This window comes from Rhinichthys klamathensis, unplaced genomic scaffold (assembly GCF_029890125.1).
Source record: "Rhinichthys klamathensis goyatoka isolate OS25496 unplaced genomic scaffold, OSU_Roscu_1.1 h1tg000784l_1, whole genome shotgun sequence".
NCBI lineage: Eukaryota > Metazoa > Chordata > Actinopteri > Cypriniformes > Leuciscidae > Rhinichthys > Rhinichthys klamathensis.
The window spans coordinates 15087-29242 of NW_026607181.1; the positions used below are offsets into that span (position 1 = coordinate 15087).

A 14156-nucleotide genomic window follows, 5' to 3' on the forward strand; every position below is an offset into this window, starting at 1 on the left:
ATGATGATCTTAATGTGCAAATTTCCTACTGAAACATGTCATTGAATAATTGATGCATCCAAACAGAGTGCACCCATGATGCCTAAGTGGGTCGCTCACTGTGCTTTTGAACAGAGCGGGTGTTTCTTTACCCCAGCAGGCGCCACAGGTAGTGGGTTGGCGGTGTAGAGACTTTTCTTCCCATCATAAACTGGCCTTCGATCCCCAAAGATGGTGACTTTAAAGTGCTGCACCATGGAGTCCACAACCTCCCTGTAGAGACAACATCACTCATCAGGAAGGCGTCCACAAGAGTCAGTCATAAACTTTGAGCAATTCCTCAAACCTACCTGTTCACACGGCGTGGACACTTCTCAGGCTTGATGTCGACCTCATACAGGTAGACGTCCATCTTGGGGATCTCCACCTGGAAGCAGTTGGCCAGCAGCTTGATGGGTTTCCCCATGGTGCCATAGCCGGGCCTCCGTGGCACGGAGAACAGGGACTGGGCCCCAACGGCTCCTGAAGTGAGGACGACAGAATAAGACTGTAACATAACTGGCCAGCCGAGGTGGATGTGTCCTCAATCAAGAACAGCTTTCAAAACAACAACGCAAAATAAAACTAGATAGTCCGAAGCCAAATCCTGTCCATCCTACTGTGTAACAGGTAAAGCTCGAAAAATTTAAATATCGTGCAAAAGTTAATTTATTTCAGTAATTCAACTTAAAAGGTGAAACTAATATATTATATAGACTCATTAAAGTGAGATATTTCAAGCCTTTATTTGTTATAATATTGATGATTACGGCTTACAGCTTATGAAAACCCCAAATTCAAAATTAGAATATTGTGAAAAGGTTTTAATAGCTTGTAAGCCATAATCATCAAAATTATCACAAATAAAAGGCTTGAAATATCTCACTTAATAATAATAATAATTATTATACATTTTCAGTAAATTATAATAATAGAAGTAGTAAAAACAATACCAATTCAAATATTTTAATACCGGTTATAATAATAATAATAATGACAATTTTTATTATTACAATAATATCAACAACAATAATATATTTTCAAAGCTAGCTTGTAATGGTAAAAAGATGCTGAACCAAATCACATTCTATGTTAAAACAAGTTCTCAAAACAATGAGTAAGTGATAAATTATGTTCATTTATGGACAGACTACAGTCAGTTAAAGCCAGTCACATCATCGCTCAGCTCTCGAGTGAATGGAAACGTTCGGTTCTGAGTTTCACAGATCCCCGGGCTGAGCACCGGCACCATTTCAGTACAAATTGGGAAAGAGACTAGGTCTGAAGGCCCTCAACAGCCGGCTGATGCCTACAGAGAGATGCTGAAAATTTAATACCAGCTTCATGACGGAGTTTGACAGTGATTGCAGTTAATGGTTCCCTGACTGTGAGACGCCCAGGGCACACTAGCAGATTCATCAGCACACAACTTCCACTCGTGGGGCTTGTGAGAAGAAAAACTGAGTTCAGCAACTTTGTGGAGGAAGGGGAAAAAACACAATAAGCAGAAGTGATGGTGATGCTCAATGAATCAAATGCTGCCATTCTCAGAAATGGGATTTCTGACCCACAAGTCACTTTTGTGCAGTAGCGTCAAGCTGTATTAAACTCTCCTCATGGCCCACACATCCGGCCATACATACTTTTGTTTCAAATACATGTCTCACCTGCATGGCCAGTGATTAGATTTCATCAATTTAAAGAAGTTATTTCTCCCTTTGCCAGATTCAATGTGCAAAGACGGGTTAGGAGAATACCAATGAATCGAATTTGAACTCTAGTACCTCAATACTAAATCAAAACCTTGATACAAACAGACTATAGGCAGACTATTGAATATGCATATCACATAACGGGACCATTTACCAATTTATTTTGATACATGCATGTAATCTGTCATGTTCAGGCGGATAAGACCAAGGCTAAGATAAGTCAGCAATGTCCAAAAGCATTTCTAAATATATTCTCCAAAAATTCCACAACTTAAACATAATATATTGTGAAGCGAGGGAAAAGTCAAACAGTTGAAAAGTAGGCTAATGAAAGGCAGACAAGTTTATTTATATACCATATTTCACACAGAACAATAATTTTATGTACTTCACATAATAAATGATAAAAAATAAATCACAAGAGGCAAGAAATAAAAAGAACAAATTGATTTAAAACGTATTAAAACGAATGAGAATAAAAAACAATACACAAATAAAAGTGCAAATTGAAAATAAAAAAGCAAATAAAAACATATGAATATAGCTATAAACAAAATTCAAAAGTACAGTAACACTGAGTTATTGGTTAAATGGTCCAACATGTTCTGGTTCATCAAATGGTGTAAATGTGGAGCAGGACAACCTGTTTGTCCAAACAAAGTGAGTTCTTGGTAAACCTGAATGGAAAAAAATCATTCATTTCGCAATTCCATTTGATACCACTAGCAGATATTATACGCTTCGCCTTTAAGATGACAACCCAGTGTGTCAAAACACAAGCAGTCTGGTTTCTGCAGCACCATCTAACAAGATTCTGGTAACGAGACTGCAGAAGTTTACCGAAGGTTCAGTCCGGCATTACCCATCAAATGGCCTCTGAGATCCGCCTGTGCTAAACGAATGTCAGGCTGAAAGTGATTCATCCCGGTTTGACTCATAACCGCTGCTCAAGAGGCCAGTCTTCAAAGCTGAAGAGAGCACAGTCACGTTTAAAAAAACAACAATCACTCACAGAAGCTGGCGAGGGTCAGAATGAATCATTAGCTGGTGTGTGTAATAAAGCGCACACATCGGCTTCCGGGAGAAATTGATTTTTAGCGATAACGTATAAACCCTTCACGAGTCACGACAAACCTAACATGAAGAGGTTTGCTACAAAATAACCATTACTCATCTTGCTTTATGTTGCTCTGTCATTTTTTATTTTCCTTAGAAGTTATACATATGCATGTACTCTACCATTCAAAAGTTTGAGGTCAGAAAGTTTTTTAAGTAATTAATACTTTTATTGAGCAAGGAGGCATTGAATTGATTAAAAGTGACAGTAAAAACATTTATAATGTCAGATCTCTATTTCAAATAAATGCTGTTCTTTTGAACTTTCTATTCATCAAAAGAATACTGAAAAAATGTATCAGTTTCCACATAAATATGAAGCAGCAGTTTTCAACACTGATAATAATCAGCAAATCATCATATTCAAATGATTTCTGAAGGATCATGTGACACTGAAGACTGGAGTAATGATGCTGAAAATTCAGTTTTGATCACAGGAAAAAAAATACATTTTACAATATATTCACAAAGAAAACAGTTATTTAAAATTGTAATAATATTTTTCTGTTTCACTATTTGTAATTAATTTTGTATCAAATAAATTCAGCGTTATTTTCATAAATCCCACTGACCCCAAACTTGTCAACCTTCGTGTACATTTCGTCTTGATATACCCAACGCAAACATCAATCATTAAAAATGCATTTACATTTAGATCTCCTAAATAAATTAATTAGCAAATTAAAAAACATTTGATTTGAAAATTCAAATGTTTCAATCATACAATTGCAATGTAATCAATTACATGTATATAGTGAATGTACTGTGTATACTGAACAATTGTTTTTATTTCAATTACTTAATTTATATTGATACCGATTCATAAAATTTACATTGATACAGATTAATAAAATTTATATTGATACTGATTCATAAAATAAATAAAGTACCATTGGCCGCTAGTTAAGACAGGGGAATCGTTCTGCCTCCACCTAAGCTCCGCCCACAAAAACGTCACCATGTTTACTAACTGAAAAGGGGTCTATACTAAATAGTTTATATTCAATTACATAAAATTGATATTGAGTTAGTGCTGGGCGGTTTGACCAAAAACTTATATCAAGTTTTTTTTTTTTTTTTATTATGCCGGTTTTCGGGTTTATGACTTTTTAAAAAAAAAAAATTATGCATAATCAGGTGTTCAAAGCATTTTCTACTGGTTGAGAGAGGAATTACTGCAGTAAATTGACTTAGGATGGTCTATTTTACTGTCATTAGTGAATATTGTAGAATAATTCCACACTAGTAGTAATACAGGTTTGCATGGCTCTAGAAATTTTGCTGTTGTTTACAAATGAGAGCCAGTCATCATGATTCTAATGAAGTGAGAAATCAGAATGCAAAGACAATTGCAGTCAAAATACAGAACTTTTACTCTGCAAATTTCACAATTTTTATTTTTATAAAAACCAATACAAAAAGTAGAGCAACTTGCAATACTTTTGCTTCAAGTTCAATACCAGGTACATTACACAGTATTCAAGCAAGACTAGCTTGCGCAAATTGCTCGTGTTGCCGCCTTTGGCGACGTTGGACAGACCCGGCTCCTCTTTTTGGCACAAGTTCTTCTGTGTCATGTTCTACTAGTTCTGCAGCATCCATCTTCCCTGTAACGTAACACCAGAGCACTGCTGTTTACCCTCGCCTCGCAGTCGCTGCTTAGAAGTGCAACATTGTAAAGGCTCCGTCTGAAACAGTGTCGCGCGGCGCAGCGTAACGTTCCTTCCGAACGTTGTGTAATTAAATACATCGGTATGGCGGTATATTAAAAATTTATATCATAACAAAAATATACACCGGTTTTCGGTATGAACCGGTATACCGCCCAGCACTATATTGAGTATAAAAATAATAAAGTACCTTAGTCTTAGGGCGTTTTCACACCTGAAAGTCCGCACCAAGGTCCGAACCAAAGTTCACGTTTTGATACATTTTATACTTTCAGAAAGTTTTGGTTTGGTTTCACACTGCAATTATGTGAGCACACTAAAGAACTTTACGTGACATACGTGCGTCCTGTCGCCATCATCTGTGTGGGCTGCATCTTGACATTGATTGGTTTGTAAATGGACGTGCGTCTGACGTCAGCGTGTCGTCAATTCGGCGGGTAACTTTGACAACATGAATGAACAGACGCATATTAGGGGTGTAACGGTACACAAAAATCACGGTTCGGTACGTACCTCGGTTTTAAAGTCACGGTTCGGTACGTTTTCGATACAGCAAAAAGTAAGAAATGCCAGAGAAATTTCCTATTTGTTAAAAGAAAAAATATATTTTTTAAATAAGTGTGAGTTTTCCTACATCTTGAAACTTTCAGGTTTATAAATGGGTGTCATCTTTGAAGGATGAGTTTTGGTCATCACATTAAAAATAACATTTAAATATATGAAGAGTTCAGATGCAAAAGCCATTTGAAATTTTCTTCTAGAATGATCATTTTTATCAAGCTTGTATATTTAAGTTCAGTAATTTCACATAAATGGCAATGAAGATTACCTATTAATTGTCATTTGAGTATAATATTTGAGTTTTGAAGTGCTGGAAAAAGATGTGTGAAGTACTTGAAAGTAGGGCTGTGTTGAATTCACCAATTCTGAATCGATTTTCATATTCATTTCTAAAGATCGATCCGTAACTCAGAGGATCGATTTAATAATAGGCTTACATTTTCCCCGTGAAAATTAACTTGCCGCGACTGGGAGATCCCTGTATGCGCATTGAAAGGCTTTCACTCAGCGCGCACACTGTTACAACAACGGGCTTTGAGTGAGTCATTCGTTCATTCAACGAACACGTTCAAAAAAGCTGATTCATTAAAAGAGATGTAATGAAACAAGGTGTTAATTATTTTTAACTTTGAGTTCCACTTTTCAAGGCTCAGCTGAGCAGCAATGCGTCGCATGGGTAACGCTGATGCTTCACTTATTAGAGACCAATATGGCATTGATTCAATGCGTGACTCGCTGATTTTATTTCCCCGTGGCTTCCTCGCGCTGTGGAATGCTGACCAGCGCTGCTCCTGACGCGCATTTATGGTAAATACCCGTGACGTGAACGTTAAAAGGATGATATGACAAATATTTCGCTTTCCTTTGACACGGCAACCTTTTTCACGAATACATATGACTTCAAAGACAGACGCAGGTAATCCGCACGCGCTCTGCCGATCTCTCTCATTCACTGTCTGTGCGAAGCCTCTGTAGGCTACACATCACCACGATAAACAGTCTTGTTTGTTATCATTATGAACTTGTTTAACATTCAATACACATGCATGAAGTTCAAAACAAGCAGTTAAATGTCTATAATAGCCTAATAGTATCAATATGTTGCATAACTACAGTCCTGTAATTCAGGTAACAGCTGGAAAAAACAAAAACACTTATCTAAATCTCGAAAATCGGATCAGATCGGATCGAATCGAATAATGATAATCGATTCAAGATCTTGAGAATCGGAATCGAATCGATTCTTGAAATTTGAATCGAAACCCAGCTCTACTTGAAAGCATTTCACTATTCCAGCCAAACTGGTTACAGTTATGGTGAATGTTGCTGGTCTGTGGACGTAAAGTATTAGTTCATTCACGGCACAATATTTCTCCTGGTGTCCACGTCAGCGCTGTTTGATCTAATAGAGATCTACGGTTAATAACGGAGAAATGTGAATGCTTCTCACTAGATCTCGCAGCGATGTTATTACTTCAGTGGCGAATTCAAATGTTTTCTTCACTGGATCTCTTAGCGCTGTGTTGTAACAGTGTCGCTTGATCGAGATCGGCTCGCGCTGCACAGATGTTGCTGGTCCGAACTGATAAACGATCCGTGAAGCACATAATGAGTGGCGCAGTTTCGTTCCGCTTTCATTACGCTTGCCATTTGATGTTGCGCAACGTTGTGGTGATCGCGCCAGCGCCAATTTTGTCGGCAGGAAAAATGGTCTAAGGAATCGTTCGGTTTGTATGCGTACCGAACCGGAAGCCTCGAACCGAAACGGTTCAATACGAATACATGTACCGTTACACCCCTAACGCATATCGTTGCAACTATATTGTTATTTTTATGGCATAATTACCAACTATACACAAGGCTAGTTCAAATTAGCCAAATGAACATCCTCGTCGTGCGAACATTTTATCGTCGCTGGCAGGAAAGGAGGAGAAGACTGCAAGTTGACTTGTCATCAGACCATACTTCAATTAAAAACCTCGTCTCCTCCTCTCCCCGTGTGCTACACGGCTCATTTTTCCTGCCACCGTCTGTTTTTTCGGCTATGCGGGAACCACCAGAACTTCCTGTAAAAGGTCTGAAAGTCCGAACCATACAGAAATGCTTTCACACTAGAAACGAACCAAACCTTTGTTCAGTTTGATCCGGACCGAGACTAGCTCTTTTCGTCGGACCAAATTTCATCTGTGTGGTCCGGGGGAGGTTTCACACCTGTAATTTTGATTCGGACCAAACTGAAAAGTCAGAAAGTCCGGACCAAACAAGGTAGGTGTGAAAGGGCCCTTATTTTCTAACAAATACTTTTTTAGCTTTGAATTAAATGCGTTTCATCTCAGATCTGGTTGGTTACTGATTCAACTGCACATAAATAGGAAAAACACGTTCAGAAGCGAGGCAGTGTTCTGTCAGTTCCCCTTTTTCACCTGGTGGGCCTCTTCCAGCAGACACAGGCCACTCGGAGAGACCCCAGCCTTTCACACGCAGCCAGACCAACAGGGGGGTCTGAAACTCCAGACCATTGTGTCTTTGTCATGGAAATCACCCTCTGCCTCCATTAGACTGATAACCATTTGATTCTACGCCGAACACAGACTCGTGGATGTCTATACACACGCTCTACCGGACATCTGGATTCAGACCCAGGCATGAGGGAGTGACGGGGATCTTGGGAAATGTCTGAGCCACGCTCGGAGTGGGTGGAAGAGGAGGCAGCGAGGGCAGAGGACGATGCTTTTCATCCTCCGCACATGCAACCACACACGCACTGTACTCTACCAATGAGTCAGTGCGCCACACTTCCTCGACTCTGGTCTCAGGGCTGAGCTTATTTTCCCACCGCCGCCCACTCACGAGCATACGTGCACCACTCTCTCTCACTCACGAGCTACAGCGTCATCTCCGTTTGTAAGGGAAACATAGTCAAGCGCCAAGGCCACTCAGATAAAGGAGGGAGAGAAAGCAAGAATGAAATGTGTAGAGATCAGAATAGGCCTGGCATTAGAAATCGTCACTCAAATAAGCTTTTGTGCACAATGGATGTAACAAGTCCATATACTAGTTGATGATGCTTTACTCTGTTGAATTTGGTCACTGAAAAGGGGTTGGAGCTCTTCATTTTGCTCTGAAAGATTGATGCATTTAACTTTAAAATGTAAAAAATGTGAAGTTGTTGCTGCATCTTAGAGCTTCACGATTCTGAATAAATTGAGAATCATGATTTTTTTTGTTTGTAAGCGGAGATCACAATTCTCCAATGATTCAAAACCGACAACTAAACATCATAACATGTAATTTACTAGAGATTCTGACTAAATATTATTTGCTGCAGTCTATTTAAAATGTTTAGGCCTAATTACTCTGAATGAATTGCGGCACATTAAAAAAAAATAGTATTGAATCACTTCTCTTGTTTCATTACTGGATGAATCCGCTTTTTTTGAACAAATCTTGAATGAGTGATTCAATGCCAATTCAGTGTAACAATGTAATCGATTAAATCGCTATTTGAAGCACCATGTTAATTTCTAAAGGTGATTTACTCTATTTTAATTGCATTCGCTACCGTGGTCATCAGTGTTTATATCCAAACTATAAACTTTTTCCCAGTTCTTCTGTGATAATATGAATATTTGAAACAGAAATAATGATGCCGAGACTGTTTGTGAAGCCGTTTCATAGCTATTCAAGACATCTGCTCTCTCTGGCTCAGCGGCAACATGAACACAGATTTGAATGTTATGGTATGATTTTTTGTCAAAGTTTTAATAGACACAGGTGAATCATTGTCATTAAGGAATGAGATTGCGTGGGTGTTTGAACCGAGATCTCGATTAATCGCGCAGCCTCTATTACATTTGTATTTAATTTGATTTCTGTATGTTTACTTGAAAACTTGATACTGTTTTTGCATATCCAATAACAAAAAAATCAGCTAAACCTAAATATTTGCCGATCACTGTCGTGTCAGGTCATTAAGCTCTAAAAAACATGAGTTTGTCGGAAATTACTCTGTAATTTCAACATCCTGTCATCCAAATGCCTGTAAAATTTGGGCAGAGACAGCCTGCTTTTGGCATGGTATAAATCCAAAGGCTTGATGCCTCTTGTTTGCCTGGCCAAAAACACTCAATGTAACGATACAGAAGCCCACAACATCCTAATGAGAGAGGAGAAAGCTGCCACGGAGCCATTAGATTACTCCAATCTCTGCTCCTTACTGGCAAAACCATCGCTGTCCTCAGGTGACCCATAAACAGGGACTAAAGCGGGCAAGAAGTGACCATGTGGTGACCATGGAGACAGACATTTACAGCGATACAGCATCAGATACAGCCTGTCATTTTAGGAGGACAACGATCAAACAAGCAATGACAGAAAAATATTAATACTCCTAAAAGGAGAGAGTAAGAGTGATTAAGAGCAATTCATCATTCAGCTGAGCTGCTCCGTGAAGGCGGTTCTCTGAATCATTAATGCAAGAGCTCATTCACACGGAGGAGAAAACTGTGAGCAACAGCGACTGGCTGTTTGCAAAGTAACACTGTGTCTATAGTAGAAGTGGCCGGCGTCGTGCTGCGTTAGCATTGGTTGAGGCACGTCATCTCAACGTCCAATAACCAGACGAATCAGCTGTGAGCTCAAGGCTACATTTTAGCAAAAAAAAAACCTTAAAATAAAATCATATTATGTAAAAAAAACAATATTATCCTATTAATCCAATTCTTAAACACGCATTCTTTGATCAATTCAGACAGAGCACCGTTCTATAATAATCTGACAGTGTTTCCAGCATAACTCAATGATACCATTAGTGAATCTTTTTACTTAAATGCTCAATCTTTTTGATTAAATGCTCATTAAAAATAACAGAATTCGGATTAATATTAGCTGATCACGGTGTTAAAATATTGGTTATTTGTCAATATTTGGTTATATGGCTATCAAGCCTCAAATGCACCCTTAATAAAGAAGTTTCAAGCATTTACCAAAGCAAAATTGTCACAACAAAATGAAAAATAATAATATAAAAAATATTTTGTGGGATTGAAATAAATCCGTCATCAAACTAAAAAACATAAGATTAAGTATTAAAAATATATGAAAGCTACGCATATATATATTTTCAAATAAAAACAACAAAAGCACATAATTAAATAACTAAAACGGATTCTTTTAAAATATAGCAACTAATTAAAATAATTCATAAATACTAAAATAGTACATAAATAATCCTAAAATAACACTAACCCTAATCATGAGAAATCTGAACTGTTTTGCTTTGGTTTAAAAAAAAAAAAAATACAGGCTGAGCAAAGGTTGCCCGGAGAAATTCACTACTAATTACACTAACTACTGACTAGCCAACCTGGTCAGTTTCCAGATGTCCACCGATAAATGCACTACTGTATTCTGACTGAGCGCTCTACCTCTTTAACAAACTACAGAAACACACACACACACACAATACAGCTGTTGTGGCCCTAATCCACAGAGGCTTGGGTTGTGGGAAAAGGCCGAGTGCTCAGCGGCAGGACACAATGGCGTCAGTCACGGCACCGGGTTCAGACGCACCGAGTGACAGAACACGATGGGAAGCGTGTATGTCTTTGCGTGTGTCCAGTCGAGTTACTGTCACCAAACAGCTCTCAACACTTGCTAGGGTAAAGATGTATCCTTTGAAAGATACAGTAATCCAGAGATTAGGACATGGTCAGAACATTTTGCCAGGTTTTTTTTGCACGGTCGGTCTGAACTGCACGGCTGTGTAATATCACAGAATTTGTCAAACTTCGGATTAATAAATCAAAAGTAGCCTATGCAATGTTTGATTAAATTGGTAAAGTGATGAATTAATTTGACTACCACCATTTTTAACGATAAACGCATGAACGCAGACAACACAAGAATTTAATAATTAATTTATATAGGAGTTTAAAGGATGAAGAATATAGTATAAAGAATTCAACTGATTAGGCAAATGTTTTGATTAATACAATTTATTAAATCAATAATACACAATTGAGAAAAAAGAATTTTGGAAACGGATTTCATAGAGACTTACTAAACTGATTTAAAGGGGTCATATAATGGTACATGCACTTTTACAAGTTGATTGTACTGAAATGTGTGTTGGCAGTGTCTGTACACAACCATCATATAATGATAAAAATCCATCCAGTGGTTTTGTTTTAATCTCCTTATATGTTTTCCCCTGCCTCAAATCGAGCCGTTCGACCGTGTGACGTCACACGCTCGGAAGCCCCTCCCACGATTGTTGATTGACAGGAGCGTCTCAACACAGACCCGCCCTCGCGGGTGAGATCAGCTCCATGAGAGAGCTGTCAATCATAGTCTGCGCGGACCGGCGCGGTCATTGTTGATATGCTGGAGCACTGTCTATGAGCAGAATGGCGTCTAAGCGATTGTGGTGTTCTGTTCTTGGGTGTAATAACGAACACAGTCATTTTAATGTTCCTAAATCCGAACCGCTGAAGACGCAGTGGCTGAGTTTGTTTTCGAAGGGAATATTCCCCACGAGCAACGTCAATGCTTTCATGTTTGCGCGAATCATTTCTCACCAGACTGCTTTATAGACGAGGATCAGTATAAAGCTGGATTTGCTAAGCTGCTGCTCATGAAAAATGGATCGGTAGCTGCTACCAGATATTCGTGTTCCTGCTGAATCTCCAGAAGAACGGAAGTGAGTGTAACGTTTTATTAAACTTTATATTAATATATTAATCTTTGCAAATCGCTAGCTGCACGCTTCACAATGAATGCGTCTAAGGTTTACACTCAGGGTACATTACGGCATGTTTTCTATGTATGACGTTCTCAATATAATTCATAATCCCACGTTTATACTGAACAACGCGTTATGGTTATTGAGTTACAAATGGTGTACGCCAGAGCTCTGGTGTACGCATAGAACAGAGGGGCGGAGTCAGCAAAGCTCATGATCATTTAAAGTCATATGCACTGAAACGGCGTGCTGAAAACAGAGCTGTTTTTGACCAGGTAAAATAAGTGTTTTCTTACAATACTAATGAGAATTTTTAATTAAAGTATATTACAAACTTTTAATTTAGACCCTAAAGAATCATATTAGCTTGTACAAAAATGGCATTATATGACCCCTTTAAGCCTCACAAGCCTTAAGTAATATAACACAGTAACAGCTAGTTTAGCAGTTCAGCAAGCAAGTCAAATGAACTCAGTAACCGACTGCTTTACAATTGATTTGGCTCACACACAAAAACAGACTCATAAGTCAACAACATCTAGTAGGGTACTTTAAGCTCAAGTATATGAAGGTTGGCAGAACAGGGGGTCCGGGTTCTGCAGGGACCGAGGTTGGCCGGCTTTTGCCAAGGTAGGCCCACATGGCAGAGGAAAACAGCCTGAACCCTGACCACACCAAGTGCGGCTGATGAATAAGATCCATTCTGGGTTGAGACTCCACCACAGCTAGCCTAGGTGAAAGGAGCTGTGTAGTTAACAGGCTAATTTGTTACGAGCACAGAAGCAGAAAAGTTGCAATTTGAAGACATCTGAAAAGTCATAGTTTAGAGTGGGACTCGGAGGTCTTTCCCCCACGTCTACCTCTCATAGTTTAAATTCCCTCCACAGATCCCCTTTGCCTTCCGCCAACTAACCTTCAAAGAAAAAAAGGGCCTAGAAGCCAAAGAGGGCCCCATGTACACAGAGAGATTGCTAAGCCCCCATACGCAACTACCATGAAAACATTCCCCAGGCCGACAACCCACTCCAGAGGGTCCCAAAACCTCCTCCTGTCCACCCTTTTTACTAGGGGTGGGCGGTATGACCTAAATTCTATTTCACGGTATGACTAATTTTATTTCACGGTAACGATATATTTCACGATATAGGTATTTATATATGTAGTTATTCTCGAAAAATCGACAAAAAGGGCTTTGTATAATAAATAAACCCAAATACTTTAGAAATGAAAAGTACTTCACATTGTTTTCTGTTTCTCTTATTTGGTAAATTATTTCTTTGGTAAACTATTTAGATAGCTAGATATAAACAAAACACACTCATCAACTTTTAGATGAACTGCCCCCAACTGATTGATATTAAATACAACTCATACGTGCAATTAAACTTTAAATAAAGTGTTTCTGAATAATTTTTCAATCATTTTATGCTTTACTTCATCAATCAGTTTATAATATCTGAATATTTTATATTGAACTATTCTATTCATGATAAATGAGTTATTTCCTTTTAATTTTGTAGGATAGTAATACTAGTTATGTTTAAATGTGTTCCCCGGTACATTTTTGCCATGTCTGCTTATAGGCTACACTGCGTTTTTAAGGGGCTTGTTTTGCTCTTTTTGTGATATCTGGCAACCCGTCACCCTGCGCTTTAATCAATAGAAGTTCAGAAGTGACTAAGGAGAGCAGCAGTTTGAAAACCGAACAGCAGCTACTGTTAGTGTTGACAAAGTAGCCTAGTTTAAATTATACACACATGTAACTGCGTCATTATTTGACCATAGCCCGGTGAACACCGCGCTCCCTCAGTGCGTGTGCACGCGCGCGTCTTCTGCATCAGTAAAATGCGATCGGTTAATTTGAGTGTCAAGTTGTAATAACTATCACGTATCGAATCAAAGGAAGATTTTATCTGCTGGTTCGGTGGCCAATTGTTTGGAGTTAGAAATATATAAATCGCGATGCATATTTAGTAATTTTGCCTCAGATAGGCTACAGGATTATACATTCACTTTAACAAGCAGGATGTTCATTACCACGGGCGCCAAACTGTTTGCGTGTTTAAAAACTATACATAAGAGACGGAAAGATGCAGATAACTATACATTATTTAAGGTTATTTCTATTCGTTACGATATTGATATATGAACTGTTGTTGTCCAGCTTTCCCCGTTGCGAGCGTGCACTAATCTGTAGCCTGGGTGCTGCACTGCTCTAGTGAACTGCTGCGCCTTTCCCCCCGAAAATATCACGTTAACAACAACAACCCTTTAGAAAATGTAATTCCTTTGTGGATCCTCTTGATCTGCTTTCTCCATGTTTCTTTTTGCAATTCG

General features: G+C 38.6%; 1 protein-coding gene across 1 annotated transcript in view; it reads right to left on the bottom strand.

The window, feature by feature from the left end:
- LOC130077886 (protein argonaute-3) overlaps positions 1-14156 on the bottom strand; it is a 35358-nt gene that overhangs the window by 14437 nt on the left and 6765 nt on the right. The window contains exons 2-3 of the mRNA XM_056243299.1: positions 330-501; positions 132-252 (exon numbers count right to left, since the gene is read on the bottom strand). Of these exons, the coding sequence (XP_056099274.1) occupies positions 132-252; positions 330-501 (293 nt within the window). The remainder of the gene's footprint in view (positions 1-131; positions 253-329; positions 502-14156) is intronic.